Source organism: Eumetopias jubatus, unplaced genomic scaffold (assembly GCF_037043125.1).
Source record: "Eumetopias jubatus isolate StellerSeaLion01/CBP00866 unplaced genomic scaffold, mEumJub1_p1.0 scaffold_9, whole genome shotgun sequence".
NCBI lineage: Eukaryota > Metazoa > Chordata > Mammalia > Carnivora > Otariidae > Eumetopias > Eumetopias jubatus.
The window spans coordinates 129,987,692-130,009,609 of record NW_028274815.1 but is presented as its reverse complement, the minus strand read 5'-3'; the positions used below and the strand labels follow the sequence as shown (position 1 = coordinate 130,009,609).

At 44.4% G+C, this 21,918-nt stretch overlaps 1 protein-coding gene across 1 annotated transcript; it reads right to left on the bottom strand.

The window, feature by feature from the left end:
* Positions 1-4,158: 4,158 nt before the first annotated feature.
* On the bottom strand, positions 4,159-20,150 carry PARD6B (par-6 family cell polarity regulator beta). The gene is made up of 3 exons (XM_028125182.2): positions 19,850-20,150; positions 15,339-15,561; positions 4,159-7,136 (listed from the first exon to the last, which is right to left on the bottom strand). Exons 1-3 carry the CDS (start codon positions 19,913-19,915, stop codon positions 6,313-6,315), a joined length of 1,113 nt encoding a protein of 370 aa, XP_027980983.1. The 5' UTR covers positions 19,916-20,150; the 3' UTR covers positions 4,159-6,312.
* Between the last annotated feature and the right edge of the window lie 1,768 nt (positions 20,151-21,918).

Here is a 21,918-nt window from a genome sequence, read left to right as displayed (position 1 = left end):
AAAACCTGATTTGTAACTCACTAGCTCCCATAAATGGAAGGCTAGCCCGGCTGGCAGGGCCGAAGGCTCAGGAACAGAACCCCTGTGTTCTTTAAGAACAGCACCGTGTTTCCTTGGAGTGTAACCTGCTCTTAGAAACAATGGGTGAATGCCATTTCCTTGTGGTTGGCGCGTTGCTGGAGACCAAACGGGCGAGGCATGCTGCACAGATAGAATCAGTGGGTTGCACCACAAGTCAAATTCCGGCCTTTCTCGTCCTTTCTTTCAGCAGATAACCCAGCACAGAAATCCAGCCTGGAGTTTTCAGAGGCTTATTCTCGGCACACCTGTAAGGATCTGTGTGGGGCATTAACTGCATTCGATCACACTGCAGTGCTGCTAAGCAGGACGGAGAGAGAGACAGAGGGAATGAGCGGGATTTCAGAGCTCCCCAGACGTTAACGTGCTCAGGAAGCACTTGGGGGGATCGGGTTGAAATGCCAAGGCTGGGCCCCACCAGCGCAGCTTCTAGTCAGTAGACGTGAGGTGGGCCCGAGCACCTGCGTTTCTAACTCGCGCCCCGGGGATGACGATGATGCTGTTCCAGGGGCCACGCTCTGGAGTCACGATGAACTAGGAGACTGCCTTGGGCCACTCACAACCCCTCTGGGCCTCGGCCAGCGCCCTGAGAAATGGACAGAACCGCTAACATTGGCGGAGTGCTTCTTAACCCTCAGGTACCGTTCCAGACCCTTGGTACACATCACCTTGTTCCCCCCTCACAGGGACCTTCGAGGGAAGGGGGAGACAGCAGAGGGAACAGAGCCGTTGGTAGGTCTGCGGTCGCTGAGGGTTCTGAGACAGGACTGGCGAACGGGCAGCCTGTCTCATGACAGTGTGAAAAATCAGACTGTCTCATGTGAAATTCTGGGTTTCTGGCATCTTCTGCAAAGTTCAACGAGCTGGCGACACTGGGGCCACACATACCCACATGGCAATTACGGAGTGTTACACACACACACACACACACACACACACACACACACACACACACAGACACACACACGTAAAAGGGAACTGTGTTTTACCAGCCCACTGGCGCTGCCCCACCCTGGCCCCTTGGGCATTTGAATTTACCCATTGCTCTAAGACCATGATTCTCTCGTTTCTATATTTCAAAAATAATCAACTTTGAACTTTCTGCCGTTTCAGATTGAAGTTTCTATTGGATTTATGTATTCTTTATATGTTAGATTAATATCAGATTTAAATCAAATCAAAGTAAACAACAGTACCAAAAACACAAGTCTAGATGATGTCATTATTAGATTTAAACTTGTCCTTCAAATTCACAACACTGCCATTAGACCCCAAATAGAATTTCACCTTTACCGTTCCCTTTGATAGAGGACTGCTCTGTCCCCGTTTACCTTCGCAAAGTACTTTATGCTTTTGACTCTCTCCCTTATTAAACCCAGATGCCCAAATACTTTTTTTTTTTAAGGTTCTTTTTATTTATTTGAGAGAAAGAGAGAGATAAAGAGAGCATGGGTGGGCGGGCAGGGAGAGGGAGAAGCAGGCTCCGCACCGAGCAGGGAGCCCGATGTGGGGCTCAATCCCAGGACCCCGGGATCATGACCTGAGCTGAAGGCAGACACTTAACTGACTGAGCCACCCAGGCGCCCCAACCCAAATATTTTATAAACAAAGCTGCAAGGGGTAATCACTGTGCTCACTTCCTGTGGCCTTTCCTCTTTTGTGAGGTGGCAGCACCCTGGTTCCTTCCCTGAGGAACCACCACCACCAACCCAGGTCAGATTTGGGCCCATGACCCAGCCAGGGCCGGTGAAAGTCGGCTCCGAGGCTTTGGTTGTCATCAGTGGGGAGGAGAGGCTCCCTCCCGGGTGAGCTGCTCCTATGATGGAATGTACACTGGAGATACTGGAGGCCACTTTTGCCACGACAAGTGGGTCATTTGCCTGGGAAAAGAGCAGAGGGAAGCAGACCAAGAAATGGAGAGAGATTCTAGCGGGTGCTGTAAAATCCAGTACCCACGAGCTCCATGTGGCTACATGTAAATCACGTGAACCTAAAAATTCAGCTTCTCAGCTGCCCTGGGCACATCTCAAGTATGCAGCAGCCAAGTGTAGGCTAGTGATGACTGGAATGAGCAAATATAGGACATTGCCATCACTGCAGAGTTCTACCGGACAGCACTGCAAGATTGTACCTGTGCCCTAGTTCTAGCCTTGGTTTTTCAGCTATGTAGCCAATAAAGCTTTGTATTTCAGCAACTGGAGTTGGGTTTATTCATAATCCACAGAATCCAAAGGCAGAAGCCTCCAATTAGCACTCTCCAGACATGACCGTGCACATGCTTTAGGTTTCATTGGGGTGTTTTCCTTCCCTGGAGTCGGTGCCAGAAAAAATCCTCCCTGGGTCCAGAAGCGTGGTTAGGCAGATGACACCCAGGAATACTCCTGCCGGTTCACCGTTCCCAACACTTCTTCAGTTAGAAGACAAGCAAAGATACAGAACGGACGGATGTTGGACACAGGTGTCTTTTCTAAGCACCCGTCCGTGTTTATCAGCCTAAGAATAATTAGAAGCATGGACAACTTAGAACGAAAGCAGTTGCCCCCACTAGCGAGTGTTACAGGGCACCTGGCTAGCTCAGTCGGAAGAGCATGAGACTCAATCTGGGGGTCATGAGTTCGAGCTCCATGTCGGGTGGAGATTACTAAAAAAAAAAAAAATCAACTTAAGAAAAAATGTGCGGGGCGTCTGGGTGGCTCACTCGGTTAAGTGTCTGCCTTTGGCTCAGGTTATGATCCCAGGGTCATCCCTGATCAGCGGGGAGCCTGCTTCTCCCTCTGCCCTCTGCCCCCATCCCGTGTTCTCTCCTACTTGCTCTGCTCTCCCAAAAAAAAAAAAAAAAAAATCTTCTTTAAAAAGTGTTTTGGGGAGCCTGAGTGGCTCAGTTAAGGGTCCAACTCTTGATTTTGGCTCAGGTCGTGATCTCGGGGTCGTGGGATCGAGCCCCGCATCAGGCTGTGTGCTCAGCATCGAGTCTGCTTCTTCCTCTCCCTCTGCTCCCCTCTCCCCCTGCTTGCTCTCTCGAGCTAATAAAAACAAACTTAAAAAAAACTTTTTTGAAGTGTTTTTACATCAGCGGTGTTGAAATAAACCAACATGCTGTGCCCCCTGACATGGTACAAGGAAGATCTAACATCATATATGTGGTATTCTTGCCCAAACGCGTTAACTTGAATCTGAACAGATAAACCCCATTGAGGGGTGAATGGAATGTTTTAGTTCCATACCATTGTTTCATGGATCCTGAAACCTAGAGGTAAGTATCAGGTACTGAATGCAACATAATCTGTACCAATCAGTGATGTGAGGAGTTCTATGTGGGTGACGTTGAATTTTTACTCTGAGGATTTTCAATGTTTTTAAACTTGAGGAAGGCATCAGGATTATCCTCCACCCTGGTTGACAGAGTTAGTGCAGAGATCAGCTAAGCCAATGACAGTGATGAATTTGGGATTAGAAATAGCTCAGTAGGAGCGTCTGATCTATCTCAGGGCTTTTCCTTCGTCCAGTATAAACTGAACCCAATCTGTACAGCCAATGCCACACAGGGTGGTAATAAAGAGGACTAAGTGAATTTGAATCTCAGAAGATAAATGGTGCCATTACAAACTACTGTCGTGTTGCAAATCATTTTACTGCAAATGAACTCTGCATGAGTATCACACATAACCTCTCACACGATCAGAATGACTACATTTAAATGCTATCTTCCTGTACATAATCATATGCTCATACAGAGTTGCAGTCAATGCATACAGAATTTGGTGTTTATCTTTTAAAAATTAAAAAGTTAAGGAAGCCAGGATATTGTTATAACTTAGCAATTTTCTTCCTACTCATTTTGTATCATGGGTGATTGGTAAATATTTGTCGGGTGACTTTTCATATACTTGCAAACAAGAAAGTAGCCTTTATACAAGTCTATCTTTATTTGTAAAAAATAATATACAACTAAAGCTAATTTGATTTTTAAAATCGAAGTTCATTTAGTGATAATGTACATTTTATAATAAAATTGTAGTAAAATACTGACATTTGATAGTTTAAACAAAGTATCATTCATGTAAAAATCATGTTGTCACATGTAAAATTTAATTAGAAAATTCATAGTTCACAAACGTACATGTATTTTGTTGATAGCTCATGAGAACATTATCGTAAATTTACTCAAGATACAGAACAAAATTCACAGTTAGGCTTGACATTTAGTACTATAAAATTTTATGCTGAATCCACTGATATTTCTTTTAATAAGGTACACTTGGAATAACTGCGTCAGACTACCAATGAACTGACATTTTATTGTATAACCAAGATCTATTGGTTTTACAATACGTCTAGTAATCAATTATTTCACCAATAATTTAAATGAGAAATCTAGTTTTAACACCACTGACATATACCCTTAGCAGGATAATTAAAATAAAAAGCACTAGCAGCTTTGATGCCCATTTTTATGAGTACATACAAGACAATCTGTACTTTATAGTTAAAATTTGTACAAAAAGTCAAGCCCTGAAGTATTTTTCCCCCAAGAGAAAATTTCGGATGTTAAAACTTTGTTAAAAAAGAGGGAGAGAGAGAGAGGTAGTGCGTGAAAGGATTTTTACTTAAAATGTTGAACCCCTGCACCACTTATAATATAAATGATATTTAACCTACATGTTAACATTTTGCCATCCTAGAGTCAAATCTCTACCTCACAGAAGGTTAAAGCTGGAATGCCATTTAACAAATAGTGGTATAGAAGTGGAAGAACTTGGGTGAATTCAACAAAAAAGTACATTGCATTACATAATGTTGTGCAGTTAATAGTTCAGTGATAATCTGTTTAGTGGTAAAGTGAGCAAAATACGTTAAGTATTCTGAGTCAAGTGACCTTCCTTCAGTCCAAGACTTCTTCATATATCTTTACCATAGAGCGAAAATATCCTTCAAAACGGAGTCACTTAATTCTTCATTGTTTCTATAGCACACAAGTGTTACAAAGGTACCCATTCTAGCCCTACCATAAAATTAATAAATAACTCTGAGAGAAATAGCCATAAGCCACAGGGAACTTATGTGCTTCACGCGATCCTGGGTTTCTATATACAGGCCTACTACAGTGCCCGTGCACGTTGTACAGGGAAATCAGGCGAGGAATGGAAGTCAGCAGCCTTACCCTTCACTTGTTCTAAGTGGATGCATTGGAAAGTAATAAATAGCCTCATAAAATTTATAGCAATAAACTCTACCTGTCCAAGGTGAATACTCTATATTTTTTCATAAAGTGTAGGCAGTGTTCCTAGAAATCCCATTAAGGAAAAACCAAATTACCTCATGTAAAAAAGTGCACAAGTTTGTCCTGTGTGTAAAAATCTCTTAATTTGGGTGCATTTTTTAATCCAAAATGACTCCTACTACTCAAATATAATAGCAGAATATAAAAGCACACCAACAAAACGCAAACCAACAACAAAAGGAATGATTTCCAATGAGATGGGAGTGCGGGTGAGAGATTAAGGGAGTCTCACGCATTACGAACTGATGGAACTGCCTTTTGCAACATTAAGTTACATGCGTATGGAATGAGTCTGTAAATGTGAAAGCTATAGGATGAACAAGCTTTGAACTTGAACAACTGTTACAGTTTCTTAATTCAGGAACATGGTCTCAATGCTTTAGGACACAGGAAGCAACTCCCCAAAACAGGCAATTGATTTCTTAGATATTAGAGGGGAAAAAAAGCATCTGAAAAAATTACCTGTAACAATTAGCAACAGAGGAACATTAAAAAATCAAAATAAAATATAGGGAACATAGGAGCTGAGGTCCCCAAGGTTACCAAAGGACAGATGAGACTTCTTCACATTAGAATTTAAAAAAATATAGTTAAAGGAAAAGCTAACTGGGCTCTGCACAGCAGGTTAAATATGCAACCACTTCGAACAGAAATGATCTGGTCCTCTCATAGCTCTGAGAATGTGCGCTAACATCCAGTTCTTTAGAGACAAAATAGCAAGCGCCATAATTTCATTAGCAAAGGCCCCTTTTAGACTTAAACTCACCTCTGACAAACCGAAGTTTATATTAACAATTATCAAACTACTATTTTAATAACATTTTAAGCTTGCAATATTATTTTTCTCATGCCTACTCCAGGTCACTGGTTCAGAGGTATATATGCTTTAATAAACTAGTCAAATTTACAAGTCCCAATGGCATCCTCACTCCAAAGACATTCAGACAAAGGTTTCATAGTGTTATGATCGTTCCATCTTCTTCTAAGAGTTTTTGATCCGGAGCATGTGTTTCTGTATTTGTGCCACTTGCTACAGGTGCTAAGCTCACTTCATTAGAAGGAATAAAACCGTTCTGTCCAGACTCAAAACTGAGTTCTATTTGTGTTAATGATTCAAGGCTCTCGGTATTAGGAACAGCTTTAGGAATCTGCTGCGGCACTCCGTTATCTTCAATAATAATGTCATCTTCATCACTGTCTTCGTCCTCTGGCTCAAAGCTCGGTTCTACCTGCTGGGGATAGCCCAGGAGGCTGTTATCTGTGGACTGGCCAGAGCTGCCAGAAGTCCGACTGTTCCGAACAACATTATTCCTCTGGTTTGCTGGTCTCACTGTTATAATGAGGTTGCGGCTGTTGGCGATCATCATGTCTGTTACTTGATCAAGACTCTTCCCTGAAACTTCTATGCCATTAACTTCTAAAACTTCATCATTAACAGCTAATAGTCCTGTGCTTTGAGCCAGGCCTCCTGGGACAAGTCTGGATATAAAGATCCCTGGGACCTTCTCTAAGCCATGTGGTGTGACCCTGACACTGGAGCCATCCCGGATGTAGAACCCTAAGGGTTTCTCAGTGCCGTATTTGTAAAGACGAACCCTACGATGTGTTTCTGGGAGAATATCCACGTCTATAATAGAAGACACAGGTCTGAAGTCTTGGGGCATACTAATGACTATATGTGGCTTTTTTCTATGGTTGTCAGGACGCAATACATTGGTTAAAACATTCTTCTTCTTTATTAGTGTGTCTGTACCAAAGGCACTGTAGTCTGCTTCTTCTGTTTAAAAACAAAATAATTATAGAAATTACGTAAAAACACCCATTTTATCTACAGTTGAATCTATACAGAAGAGGTAACTCACATGTATTTGGTACATAAACAATTTAAATATTAGCTTATTCTAATCAGATCAAAATGTAGCGCAGTAATAAGAGCTGCTGTACCAGAAGGAAACCACTAGGTGGCCCTCTCAAGCACACATCGTAAAATCCCAAATGTCGAATCTGGGGAAGCTCAAGGACTATTTAACAACAGTTAAGAGGGGAAAATGAAATTCTGATAAGCTTACACACACATTTTTAAACATCATTTCAAATGAGTTACTTAAAACGTATCTTTCCTTCATTTGTTAAGAAACTCCAGGTTGCCTATTTCTTAACTCAACTCAATGATATAAAATGGGACACTTTTGATTCCCAAGGTAAATCAAGGGAACGAACCTGTACTACAGGCTGGTGAGGCAGATAATGCAATTAAATGAAACAGACAGCATGCATGAAATGATAATGTAAATTAGATGAATGTGTATCTACAACTTAGGAATTCTGGTCTTCTGCGAATGAACATTCTCCCTCAGTTTTCCGGGGGAGTTCTTAATCTTCCATTTCCCCACTTTTGAAAAGACGCTGACGTCTAAGATTTCACTTCTTCCTTCACTGTGTGAAAAACAAAGAAGTGCAGAGGGCCCTTTCTCGGCGGTGGTACCGCAGACAACACGGTAGTGGGAGGACTGGCCAACTGGCGTGCTCAGGCCTCACGTAATGGCACCGCGGGCCATGCTCCGGGCAGTCTTCCTTCCACTATAGGAATCTGTGTGGCCAAATCCCATTGGCCACGGAGCCCTGTTTTTTAAGTAAAAATTTTCTCGTTTTTAAATGCTGACTCCTAATTAAATAACAACAAAAACCAGTTTGGGTCAAACAACAAGCGAGGGTTGCATACACGCTTCCAGCCAGCAATCTATAATCTCTGATGTAAACTAAGGGAAAACAGGGCACCCAAAACCAGATCCACCTTCTGAAATCATACTGCTGAAGGAAAATACCTACAAACAGAACACCTCATTAGAGAATGAGGTTAAAAAAAAAAAAAAGAAAAGAAATGAAATTAACATCAGGTGCAAAACTTGAAATCATGTTTCAAAAATAACAAAAGAGGAGAAACTAAAAAGTCAGAATCTTCAAGGATAAAAATATATTTTCTAAGAACAAAGGAGACAAAACCCCCTCCTCCCTCAAAGAACTGGTTCAAAATCCTAGTCTCTGCTACTGCTCCAGAATAACTACGATGACCATACTGTGATTGTACAGAGTTCAGTTTATATTCTTTTCCTTGACTCTCACACTCTATTAATAGATATTATCATCTTTACTCTATAAAAACCAGGAAATTAAGGGTACAAAATAATGATTAAGAGTACAAAATACAGAGAAAAGACTGGACCTTAATTTTCTTACTAGGCCAATACCTTACACCTTCACAGAATGAGTATTAAGTGTCAGGTGTGTGTCTGAGTACGGAGAACTTTTTCTTCTCGTGCTGCTTCAACATTCTTCAAAAGCTAGTTGCAGAGAAATGTACAAGACTAGGGGTACCTTAATTTTTGGCATTTTTCCCCCTCCTGGGTATAATTCTTTCTTCATTTATAAAGTATGTATATATACCCAGTTCTTACAGAGACAAATTTATTTATAATTTGGCTTTGGAAATTAACTCACTGATACAAGAATCTTTTTTGGCAACATTTGACCAAAAGCCTATCAACGATAGTCTTCTACTGAATGTGTTTTCTCAGAAGTATGTATTTTCCTTTTGAATCAATCAATTAAGAAAACCCACATAAGATTTATAAGGAAAATTCCAGACCATACACACTTGAGAACAAAATTAAGTTGCCTACATGGGAAACCTGACCAAAACAACAACAACAACAACAACAAACCCAAATCTGCATAATTTGGCATCGCATCCAGACTGTTTGAATGCTCTCTGCTAAATTCTCAAAAGCCATATGCCCCAGCACAAAGGCACCTTTGTTCTCCCATCTAGCTAATCAGTTTCCAGCCACTGGGAAAAGAAATATTTTGGCAGAAAGCCAGGGTGCAGAGTGTTAAAGTGTAAAGGTGACTGTCCACAGGGAACTGGGAGTTCACTTTCTACCTGAGTCTGTGTGTCGAAGTCCTAAATTCAGAATAAGGTGAAAAGTTTCCAAACCTGGTTCACAGCAACGTCCCCAGCTGTAAAAACCCAGGCTTATGCAACAGTACATGATATAGGCTTAGACAGCAATCCCTCCCTTATCCCAAGCCTGTCCCTCAGCCACAATCTCGGCTGACTGCAATCAACAAGGATCCACTCGGAATGCCTCTGAGGAGCCAAACTGCTTGTCTCAATTCCTTACAAGCAGAAAGCTCCTGTGTTTTACTTACAGAGGAGCCTCGCAGCCACTCCCTCTGGACCTTACTCTTTCAACAGTTAATTCCGAAAAGCCTGGTTATCTCATTCCTTAACTCACAGACACACGGAGTCGCAAGTCACAGATTCAGAGCAGGGGATAAGGGTCCACTAGTGAGTGGCAGGCACAGACACATGAAGTAAAAGCCTACAGTGTTAAAGCAAATCTGGGGGGGGGGGGAAAGACACCAAAAACCCAACCCTCATAGAAACCCCATCGTCATCCCTGTACAGTAACAAAACAGTAACAGTTCATGGTAGGGTCATCAAGAAAGTTCAAGATTATGACCCATTTGAAGTTCAGCGAGAAGACAGGGAAGAATGAAATAATTTTTGAAATTATTCTATTCAGGGTTGACAACCTTCTCCCCGAAGAGCTGTATGGTAAGTACTCTGGGTACAGCAGGTCATCCAGCCGATAGGTGATACAGAAAGGAACGAGCAGGGCTGTGTTCCAAGAAAACTTTATTTACAAAAACAGCCAGCAAGCCTTGTTTGCAAACCCGTTCTAATCCAAAATGGTTAAATGAACTAAATCTGGCAACTTCAAAGAGGATTAAACATCACCTAAAGCAATATTCAAAGTATGCAAATCCCTTTACTTCCTAATATAAGAAAAACCAACCACCAAACATTTCAGAAGCACTGCAACTGGGCCAGGCCTTGTGTCCTGTGCTGCGGATGCAGTGAAGAGAGATAAGCAGGGTGCTTGCTTTCATGGTGCTTACAGTCTACAAGAGGAGATGGCAATTAACACTTGCAATCAAATTATTACACAAAGGGGCCAAGGAAGCGTGGTGTAGATACACTGCACTGTGGGAGCCTAGCCGCTTGCAGGGTAAGGCAAGGCTTTTCCAGGGGAAGTGAGGTTTGTGCTGACTGGAAAAGAAGCCAGTAGCTAATCAGGTAGAAGGGAGGGAAGAATGTTCCCGGCACAGGATCCAACAAATACAGAGGAGGGCAGGTTGGGGTAGACGAAGAAATCCACTAGGGAGAGAGGGAGGGGAGAGGGGAGGAGGAGCCAAGAGCCTAGTTAGAGGCAGCCAGGGGCCACGCAGACAAACAGGGCCTGGGGGGGTGGGGGTGCTAGGGATTATGGACTTTAGCCTAAGGGCAATGCGAAGAAAACTAAAGATTTGGGTTTTTCTATTAAGCTCACCCTGACTGTAAGCTGGAGAGTGACCCTGAGGGAGATGATTGGGGGTTACTGAGGTCATTCTGGATGGTGCCTGGCCTGGAGAAAAGGCAGTGCTGATGGGGAAACAAATCCAAAAAATAATTAGAACTGTTCCAAGAGGCTGGTGATTGAACAACAGGTATGTGTCACAGGTGACACCCAGGTTTCTGTCGTGAGCGACTGGGTATCATATGCTCTTCTTCAAAATTCAACTGACAATTACGATGCATCTCATAGAGCAGTTTTTTTTTTTTTTTTTAGATTTTATTTATTTGGCAGAGAGAGACACAGCGAGAGAGGGAACACAAGCAGTGGGAGAGGGAGAAGCAGGCTTCCTGTGGAGCAGGGAGCCGGATGTGGGGCTCGATCCAAGAACCCTGGGATCATGACCTGAGCCGAAGGCAGACGCTTAACAACTGAGCCACCCAGGCGCCCCTCTTAGAGCATTTCTAAATCAAACCCGGATTCATTAAAAAGTAATCTTCAAGTACACCTACAAACTAATGTCCACTGCCCAGTTCCAAGGACTGAGGTGCCTGCCGAGTGTCTGGGCCACAGGCCGTGTCTCAAGTACAACAATGTGTAAAGCAAGCAAGGCCCTTCCAGGGTTTCCAACAAACTCTTTCTAATAAATCCAAGATGTGAATGCATTTGTCTGATGTCATACAGAAAGAGATGGTAGGTAACACAACAAGAAGTTGTGGTGCGGGTATTCTGATCAGATCTGGTGAGGAGTCCGTGCACCTCCACGGATCCCAGACTTGGCTGCCCTTCACGACTGGCTGGGAAGCCTCTAAACTCCAAGAGGGGATGGGGGTTGGCAAAAGATCTGGGAATCCTCTTTGTGAACCTAACTTTTCAGATAGCAGGGATTTTGTTTTCTTTGGTTTCTGCTTCTGTGATAATAGCCCTTGAGTATGGGGTTTTTCTTCTAACAATAAATTACTGTAAGACATAAAACCTTTCAAGATATGCAATGATACAATCTTTGAGTTCACACTATATAATTTATGCATTCAACTGTGAACTTTCACTTCAAAGAAACTTCTATTAGACGTATCAGATTTTTAAAAGACCATAAGATTTTAAAATTTAAAATGATTTTAAAGTTTTGTTTTTTTTAAAATCACTTGGTACCATATAAGATTAATTGCTGCCCTGATTCCTAAACTGGAATCAACAAGCCAAGAAAACAAAGTGTATTGTAATTAAACAGTAAAATGTTACTATAATGTCATGCTTTATATTACTTTCCTGAATTTAACGTCCACTAAAGTTTACCTAAAATCAGCTTTCTGCTCAAGCATCAGTTGAGCTTTAAAAGTATCACTGTGAATCACAGGGCACCACGTAAGTCTGTTAAGAGAGACAATAAACAAGATAACTCATACTTACATAAGGTAATTCCAGGGCTGATAAAGGTGGAAGGGTCAAAGGGCTTTGGCTAGGGTGGTCCAAAGAGACCCCTTCTGAGGAAGTTATTTCTGTGTGATAAGATCTGAAGGATGAGGAGGGAGCTGGGGGGAGGATCGAGAAGAAAGACAGCAACATTTTCCAAGTCTGAAGACAGAAAGCAAGCCAGCGTGGTAGACTGTGATGAGGGAGTGGGGGAACAGAGAAGGATGGGGTTGTGAAGTCCAAAGCAGGAAGGATTTTATTCTGGATCGGGGGGGGGGGGCATTAAACAGCAATGACCTGACCAGCTTACTTTTACGCTTTCCTTAAGTCATATTTGTATTACATTTATATTTTTATTTTTTTATAAAAGATTTTACTTATTTGTTAGAGAGCGAGAGAGCGTGGGCGAGAGAGAGTGAGCAAGGGTACAAGCAGGGGGAGCTGCAGGCAGAGGGAAAAGCAGGCTCCCTGATGAGCAAGGAGCCTGATGCGGGACTCGATCCCAGGGTACTGGGATCATGACCTGAGCCGAAGGCAGATGCTTAATCGACTGAGCCACCCAGGCGTCCCTATTTTTATTTTTTTAAAAGATTTTAGGGCACCTAGATGGCTCAGTCGGTTAAGCATCTGCCTTCCGCTCAGGTCATGATCCTAGTTTCTTGAGACTGAGCCCCAAGTTAGGCTCCCTGCGAGCAGGGAGTCTGCTGCTCCCTCTCCCTGCCTCGTGCTCTCTCTCATAAATAAAATCTTAAAGAAAAGCAGGGGAAGGAGCAGAGGGAGAGGGAAAAGCAGACTCCCTGCTGAGCAGGGAGCCCAACGTGGGACTCGATCCCAGGACCCCAAGATCATGACCCAAGCCAAGGCAGATGCTCAACTGACTGAGCCACCCAGGCGCCTATATTTTTATATATATTTTTAAAGATTTTATTCACTTATTTGAGAGAAAGACACACACACACACACACACACACACACACACACACACGCACGCGGGGGGGGGGGGGAAGGGCAGAGGGAGAGGGAGAAGCAGGTTCCCTGCTGAGCAGGGAGCCCTTTGTGGGCTTGATCCCAGGGCCCCGAGATCATGACCTGAGCTGAAGGCAGACGTTTAACCGACAGCCACCCAGGTGCCCCTACATTTGTATTTGTAAAAACAGAAATGTTCTGTTGAATGTACTGCCTATTTCTAAATAAAACTTTTTTTTTTAAGATAGGGGGAGGGGCAGGGGAGAGAGAATCCTAAGCAGGCTCACCACGCCCTGTGCGGAGCTGACCCAGGGCTAGGGCCTGATCTCACAACCGTGAGGTCATGACCTGAACAAAAACCAAGAATTGGACACTTAACTGAACCACCCAGGTACCCCTTTCTAAATCAAATTCTAAGGGCTGTTTACTATATTGGATATTTATTTTCTAGGACATAGAAAACTTCTGTTCACATATAAACATATTCAAAAGCAAAGAACAGAATATAACCACCCTTAACAGATGTGAGGGTTAATCCCACAATCATGAAGTGTTATAACGCCAGTAATAAATAAAAACATGTAGTGGTATAATCAACTTCTATCATCTAACAAAAAAGATAATCCAACAACAGTAGTTTAAAAATAGTCACTCCACACTTGAATACACATTCCAAACAGCAACAAAGTTTTTAATGAAAATTACAACTGCTAAGAAAGGCCTACTCATCAATAATTATTGATATTATATGCTTAAAGTGACAAGTTCCACATGAATGCTTTGTCTTCTCTCCTCTACCAATGTTCTTTTGTCTCCAAAAGTCTGTACACAGCTTCCCAAGGGTCCATCCCTGGTCTTCATCCCTACGAGGTCTCCTCCAGAGAATTTCTCAACTATTCACTATTCCACAGACTTTCAATCTTCTCTGACTGGGCCTCTAGATTTTGATCCAAAGTTCCTGTCTACCATTTCTAATTTCCTAGGTGGCATGGTTAAAACTCACCAGCCAAATATCCTAAAACCAAACCCATTTTCTTTCCAAGCTAATGTCCCTCTTCCAAATTCTGCTTGTTTATGGCACTGTCCCAGCCATCAGACTCGAACCCAGAAAGTTGTTCTCTGTTGGAGTCCCTCTTCAACTCCCCACCATCCAGAGGGGAGCACAGTGAGTCTCAAATATCAGATATGCCCTCTCTATCTAACACTGCCACTTTCGTCACCTGCCTCCTCCACTGGGGCAGCTTCCCCTCACCGCCGGGTCCTGGCCCTCTCCTCTAAGACCACTGCTCACTCCAACTCATCCCCAACAGCCAAATTAATCTCCCCAGATTAACACTCTCATTGTACCACACCACTGTTACGTACCTATGAAATCCACCTCAGGGGTCTCTGGGAAAATCAATTTGTGTGTTTCTAAGTATTCTATGAATAATCAAGTGATATGGACATGTTACCCTTGGAGGTTTATTTTTGTTGGTGGACTTTAGTTCCTCCAAACCCAGAAAAGCAAAGCTATATAATCAGTGGAATTTCAAAGCTCTGGGAGTGGTCTAAGGTTTATCAACCGACTGGAAATAAAGTTTCACCTTCAAGGGTAATCCCTACCCACTCTCAAAATTGCTTTTTGGGTTGGTTTATAAATGTAGTTAAGGCTTTCATTATCCCACCAATACTGAGCTTGCTGCCCTCATGCTGGCTTTCTAAACCTCTTCATTTACCAAAGACAAAGAAATAAATGGCACACATTAGGCCCATGTGCAGACAGGCAACACGGAGGAGGCCACAAAGTTTAAAAAAAAAAAAAAGTTTTAAAATTCAAAACACATTTGAAAATGCTTGCCATATAGGATGGTTATTTCAAATGTTCTTTTGCAAGACTAATATCAGTGTTTAAATTCCTCCACAATAATGACTTGCTATCTAATCTTCCAGATAATTAACTATTTTTATTTCTGTGAAACATTCTAAATAAGTTAACTCTCCTTCAGGTAGTTATTAAGTAGTAAATATGGCACTTGAAAGTCAGTTGCCACCAAAAAAACGAGAATCTTAGTCTCTGATTCCAAAGTCACAGTCTTTCTGTCCTATATTTCTGATGGACAAAACTCTATTCAGCAAAGTGAGGATTCAATGCATAATCTTAGCAATGAGGAAAATAAACTACTTTTATTTCTAAAACAATTTTTCCACATAGTAGTACTTACCCTTTTTTTGTATAAAAATCCTAAGCAGTGGATTGGCCGTTGAAACAGCTTTGTGGTAATTATCATCATTATTTATAGGGAGTAAGTCTCCATGGATGTCTGCATAGCCTACTAAAACGTCAACATTGGGTATCTTATGAACATGTTGCAATAATCCATAGAACTCCTCAAATTTTCCAGGTTTTGATCTTTCCAGGGAAAACCGACGAAATTCAGCTCCAAACTACAAATACAATGAACATATTAATTAAAAACAAAACAAAAGTAACAGGACCCAATCTGAAAATGCACTCCACAGGAAAATTAACAGGCGTAGTACTTCCCTTAATAAAAAAGACAGTTGCAGTGACACAGTCTATTGTCGGAAATCTCATTATCGGAGATAAAACAGCGTAAGAGAGACACAGGAATGTGCCTTCTCACTGCTACATCTCGGAAGGGCATTCCCTTCAAGGGATGCAGGCTCCACTCAATCCCTGGGGTTCCCAGGCCTCACTGGGGACTGCCCTGCAGTGACTCAGCTCAAACCCTGTCTGGAGCCCAGATCCTGACAGCAGTCCTCTGCCACCTCAGGCCATGGGGTAAAAAAGATGTGCCCAAGTCTTTATTTTGGCCAACAGCAAAAAGCACCTGAGTTTCTTCCCCCATAAAAGGAATTATGATTTCACAGAAGTGGCAAGAATTAATAGCAACATATAAAAAAGGGACTCTGAGCTTCTTTGCATTAAGGCACACTACAAATGGGAGGTAGATCATCTAAGAAATAGGTCTAGAGATAAGGAGCATCTTCCCTATGAATGCTGGAAAACAGCTTTGTTAATACATTAAAATATACATCCTACAACCATCCAATTAATGCAAGAAGTGTTTGTGTGCTTGGCACAGTGCCTGAGCCCTACAGACGGAAAGGCTCAGGCCCACAGCAGGAGCTCACCCATGAGTAGGTGAAGAGGACAAAGACATCAGAGAGGCATTAAGGGGCCACAGAAACACCTCTATCATGCCCCATTCTGATTCCTCCTCTAGAATCACACCTCTGCTCTCCAAATGTCAGATTATTAAAGTGGCACTCAGGACTGGCTTCATCTGGTCCCTGATAAACAGGATCTATGACTTACTATGGGCCCAGCGTGGCATTTCCTCCAGGTGGAAACCTAGGTAAGGTTAATCAACCTTCCTCAGAAAGTGTCCCAGCCACATTTAGGAAATGCTACAAAACTATAATCACATTCTTAGGAATCACTGTGAGACCAGATATTAAAGACTCAGTTCAGTCCTCCGGTTGATTTTTTTTTTTAATTTTAAACAAATGTTTGCCCAATGTGCTCAACCACTGAACTCATTTTTCCTCTAAATATCTACTATTAACAAGAAATACTAATGTATTCTAATGTAATACTAACACAGCCTTAAGCATCAAGCAGACAAAGTCCCCACCAGAGTAATTTGAGCAGGTTACAAATGTGTCAGTTTCTCTTCCCAAGGACCTACGAATATCTGGAGTCACTGCATCTGTTACACAGCAGAAGTTCATCTGCCTTACTGATACCCACACTACTCATCAGTATTAAATTAAAAATTCACTAAAACCACCTCAATAGGAGTTTCCCGTAACCCATTCCTGAAACATAAACAACAACACTTGTCAAGAATATAAGGTGACTCATACCTAAAACTCTCAAAAAAGTTTAGTCACACCTTCACGTTTCAAAGTAAATAAAAACTCGGCAACACCCTTCACATCAGAGCTAATCTTATGATGTTATCAAAAGTCACAGCTTCTCCTCCATGTTCTTCATTCTGGTATCACAACCTGAAGCTCCTAGTGCTTGGATTCCCGCCAGGGTTTACCACTTCTCCAGGTATGTCAATCAGAGTACCATCTAACACTGGAACATTTTAGGGCTCCAACGTGACTGCTAAAGCTTTTGGGTGAAAATCCTTTGCTCAACATGTTTTTCTCTTCCTTAAGTGTTATGATAAAAACAATGAAAAACTGTGTGGCCTCACAGCAGATGTGCCCTTTTGCAAATGTTAGCAGAAAACAAAATCAAACAAGAGAAACTGTTATGCTTCTTGCAGAAAAACAATAGGATTAAGAGAACGTTTTACTACACGTGAAGAAAAATACTAAGAGATAAAACTAAGACCCAGTCAACAACTATTCACTACGTGAACCATTTATAACTCTTACGAAGGCCAGTTTAGTTGTCTTGGGCACCCAGGATGTGTCCGTTCTCCCAGGATCTGCTGGTACATTCAAGAAACCGCAAAGTTAATTTTACTACTGTAATGCCCATGAATAATAATTAGAAAATGTACAGCCCAAAGACTGTTCCAAGGTTATTAAAGGATACCACCTTCATTATTAAGAACTTTCCCAGCTCTGCTCAGATAATACAGCTGACCCTGTTTTCTATGCAGAAGAAAAAGAGATCCTGAAATGTGGATCTGCATTATCACCTGCTTGTGGTTACAACCTCTTGACCATCAGTTTTGTAAAAAGCTGTGATATTTCCAAGGCAGCTGACAAAGGGAAATATTGTTTGAAACATCTGTCCAAGTACTTTTTAAATGATAAAGATGACAAGTGTTTTCTTTAATCCACTAAAAATAAATGTTGTCAACAATATCTATTTAAAACACAAGGGTGTCACAGACACAAAAAACAGTACCTAATATTGGGTCTATTCACCAACATCGAGAACAGAGGAACCACACTTCCTTCAGTGCAGGTTCTCAGAATGCCTTGATTCTATTTACAACTGCAGCACGGCAGCTCAAATATATAACATGTAGTATCAGCTGACAGAAGAGAAGGGGCAGAAAGCCTGAAATTCCAGTCCCAGAGTGCTCGAGGTTTCTAGTTCAGGAGATAAATTACTGTTTGACTGTATTTAACAGCGCACCTAGAATCTCTACGCATGTTTTCCTATGATGACTTAAAGACTTGCTACCAAGATTAGGGCCACAAACTGAATTTTAAGATTATGCAATATCCTAAGTGTTTTTCTTTTCTTAACCTCAACCCCCACAGACGCAAACTAGATTTATGACAGAGATGCCTGAGAAAGTTCAACCACTGGGCACAGAACCACTACCGCCGCTATACCGCTCGAGGGAAAACCCTGTATATTTGGAGTCATCTTAACCCTCAGCTCAAGCACATCTCTTCCGTCTGCTCTGGCAGTTCCATGGAGGACACAGGGAAGAGCACATTCCTTAAATTGCTACAATTACAATTCTATTCTTATTAAAACAGAACGGCTTCTGTGGAACTACTCCCTACCCTGATGCGAAGTCACAAACCATTTAAATGATGCTTCCCAAAATGAATGTAGATATTCCTGAGCCGAAGACCTCAGCTACAGCAGCTTACAGAACTTTGCTTATCAAGTCTAGATAATAAAGCCATTCCACCCACAGGCTCCAGGGAGCTCTCCTTACTCTACTTCACTCAAAACCACTCCCTGATTTGGATTTGCCCTAAATAGTCTTATATTCAATGATGTTTCATCATTTTTGAAGTTGATATGCTCGTACTGTTCTCCCATTCTTGCATGTGTTTTGGTTTTCTTAACTATGTTAAGTGTTCTCAAAAACAGTTTTATTCTATAGAGTCTAGACGTTATTCTGTAAGAAGGCTTCCAGGTTTTGTCATAAAAGCAGAGCCTGGCGAGCCCTTTCTGATCCCTCCATTTTCCAGAGAAGCAAATTAGATCTAAACTCCTTTGGCTCTTCAACTCACGAAATGCTTGCTGAAAATGTTGCCGTGGTTGCCGATCACCTTCAAATTCCACTCAAAACCCCCTTCCGAAAACATTCTTTACCTAATCCCTATAGACTACCCTGCTCAGGGAGCCTTGCAATTTAGGAATTCCGCGGATACGGCCAGAATTCGGCAGACTGGCATACCGTCGGTGAAGAAGGAAAACACTTGACGTGAAAAGGTAGCACGATGGAATGAAAAGAGCATCCAGCCTCAAACTGTAAAGGGCTACTCAAACGAAGGGTGATAGTGTTAATTTTACAGATTAAACGCATACCAAAGTTAGTGCCGAAGAAATCCCCAGCAGGAAGCAAAGCTAACTTTAAAAGGGCTCTTTAGTGCACTGGCCTCTCCCTTTCACCACTCGATGCACCCTTGAACCACAGAAAGGGGTAACATTTTGTGACCACGCGTGTTCCAAATACCTTTTACTCATAGACCAGGAGCTAGAATTTCCCCCAAAGCTTTCGTACCACACTGCGCTCAGACACCTCCCATCCCTGAACAGCAATGAAGATTCAAGGAGATTAAGTGCTCCACTGGTCTTCCCACCTGGGCCAGGAACAAACACAAGGCCCCTCCTTCGCCCCCTTCTCGGCCAGTTTACTATCCACCGCCTCCTGTCTCCAAACCCCACTGCCGAACCCCCCCGCCGCGTTGCAGACACCCGGGCAGCCCCCCGGCCTCCCCCAGGCCCGGCCCCCAGCAGCCGGCCGCTCCGCCCAGCACCGGCCCCGCGCACCTTGCTCTTCACTTCCATGGTGCCCAGGCAGCCGCTGCCCGCCCCGTGCCGGTGGCTGCGGTTCATGCTGAGGCCGGGCCCCGCAGCGGCCTCCTCCGGCCGGGCCGCCCCTTGGGAGCGCAGGGAGCGAGTGCGCCGCCGGCGGGTTGGAGACGCGGCTGCAGCCCGGGCGCCTCCTCACAGGCACCTGCAGAGGGGCTCGGCCGGGGCTCGGGGTTCCGCGCAGAGCTCCGCTCGGCTGACTCCTCACGCAGCGGGACCGAGGGTCGGACTGGCTGCGCGGCGGGCGGGGACGCGACTCCCTCCCTCCGGGCCTCGGCGGCGGCCGCGACGGCGGAGGAGGAGGAGGGGGCGGAGCAGAAGCGACAGGCGCCGCAATCTCGCTCTCGGCCGCCTCCCCCGCAAGCCCGCGCGCGCGCACCCGAGCCGGGGGGGAGCCGCGGCGCGCGCGCGCGCTCACCTGCAGCCTCCGCCGAAGCCTCGGCGGCTCGCGCCCCGCCCCACCCAATAGGAAGCGCGCACCTGCGCCAGCGTCGCCAACCAATCGATACACGCTTCGCGAAGCGCGTGGGCGGATCGCCTTCTCAAAAATCCCGCCCACCGCCGTGCGATTGGCTCCGCGCTGCGAGGGAGGGGTGGGATCACCTGAAGCCTTGGGCCCCCTCCCTGGATCTAGCAGGAGAGCTGGAAAGCGCATGCGCGGGCTCTGGTGTTTCCGCCTTGGAAAGGCCGGCCGGAAGCGCGAGCGCACCTGGAGAGGAGCTGGGGCGGGTGCCTTTTGCGCAAGCGCAGGCACGCGCCTGACGGCCCGTCCCGGCGAGAACGCGCCCGGCTGGGGTTGGATCGCGCAGTCCCGCTGGTCGTAGAAGCGCGGTGGTTATGTTCGGTTCCCGGCGCCCCCCACCCCACGTTCACTTTGGGGTGCTGCAGCGTGCAGCAACGCCCCTCCACCACCCAGTTGGGTCGTTTAGGCGTCCGGCTGCAACTCTGTTTGCAAAATAAAAGTTTTCCCGCCTCTGCAGCAGTTACTAGGGGAGAACATCAGGGCTCTTCAGGCTCGGTTTTGTCCGTGGAGATTTTTCTGCAATCCGTCAGGTCCTGGGAGGTCGAGAGGGCGCCGCAAGTGGGGAGGGAAAGTGAGCTGAGGCCCAGGATGGCTCCCCTCAGCTCCGGCTTCCCTGAGGACTTCTAGACCGGCCCGCCCGGGCTTTCTTTCTTCTTTGCTTATTTTGTATTTATTTTTAACCTCTGGAGTCTTCCTCTCCCTCCTCTAGCCATTTCTTGGCTGATTGCTGTTTCCACCAACAGCAGCCTCTGGATAACGTTCTCCGAGTGTAGTGATAAGAGTTGTGTCCTTGATTTATCAAGACTGAGCCCTTTGCTCTAAATGCCCCAGAGTCAGGTTTCTCCTAACGGGGAAGCTGTTTAGCATTGGCCATGCCGGGGTTGGGGGGGTGGAGTGGGGAGGAGACCCTCAAGTCCCCCCACCCACCTAGAAGGACCCTCTTGACCCCTCCTCTGAGCTGACCTGGGTTTGAGGGGGCTGGAGGGATGTCTGAGATGGCCGGGAGGAATTGGTTAGGGCGCTTCATTCCACCTGAATCCTCAGAGCCTTCCTTCCCCTCATCCGCCTACCTCAAATCCCTCCTGACGCCTTGTACATCCTTCCCAGCACTTGTGCGACAAGTTTCAGTTTTGTCATTTTTTTGGAGTCATCTGCCCTCCACCCTAGAACGAAAGCACTGAGGACGCAGGGACTACAACTCACTTCTGAGCGGGTAGCGTGGTACCTGACTCCTAGCAGGTACTCAGATACGGCTTTGCCCGGTGCTCGTGCTGAGGGAGTGTGGTTTCTTCATGTTAACTTTGCCCGACCTGGGCTCAAACGTGAGAAGTCCATCTTTCCCCGGGGTGGGTGGGTGGAGGGAGGGTTTCAGTTCACTAAGTGTTTGTGGGGGAATTTAAGGTTTTTCTGGCCATTTTGGGTGGAAGTACAGATGGAAAGGACTCCATCCCAAGCTGAATAAGGCTGTGGCCTCCACCCCCTGTTCAAAAGCGCCTGCTATGTG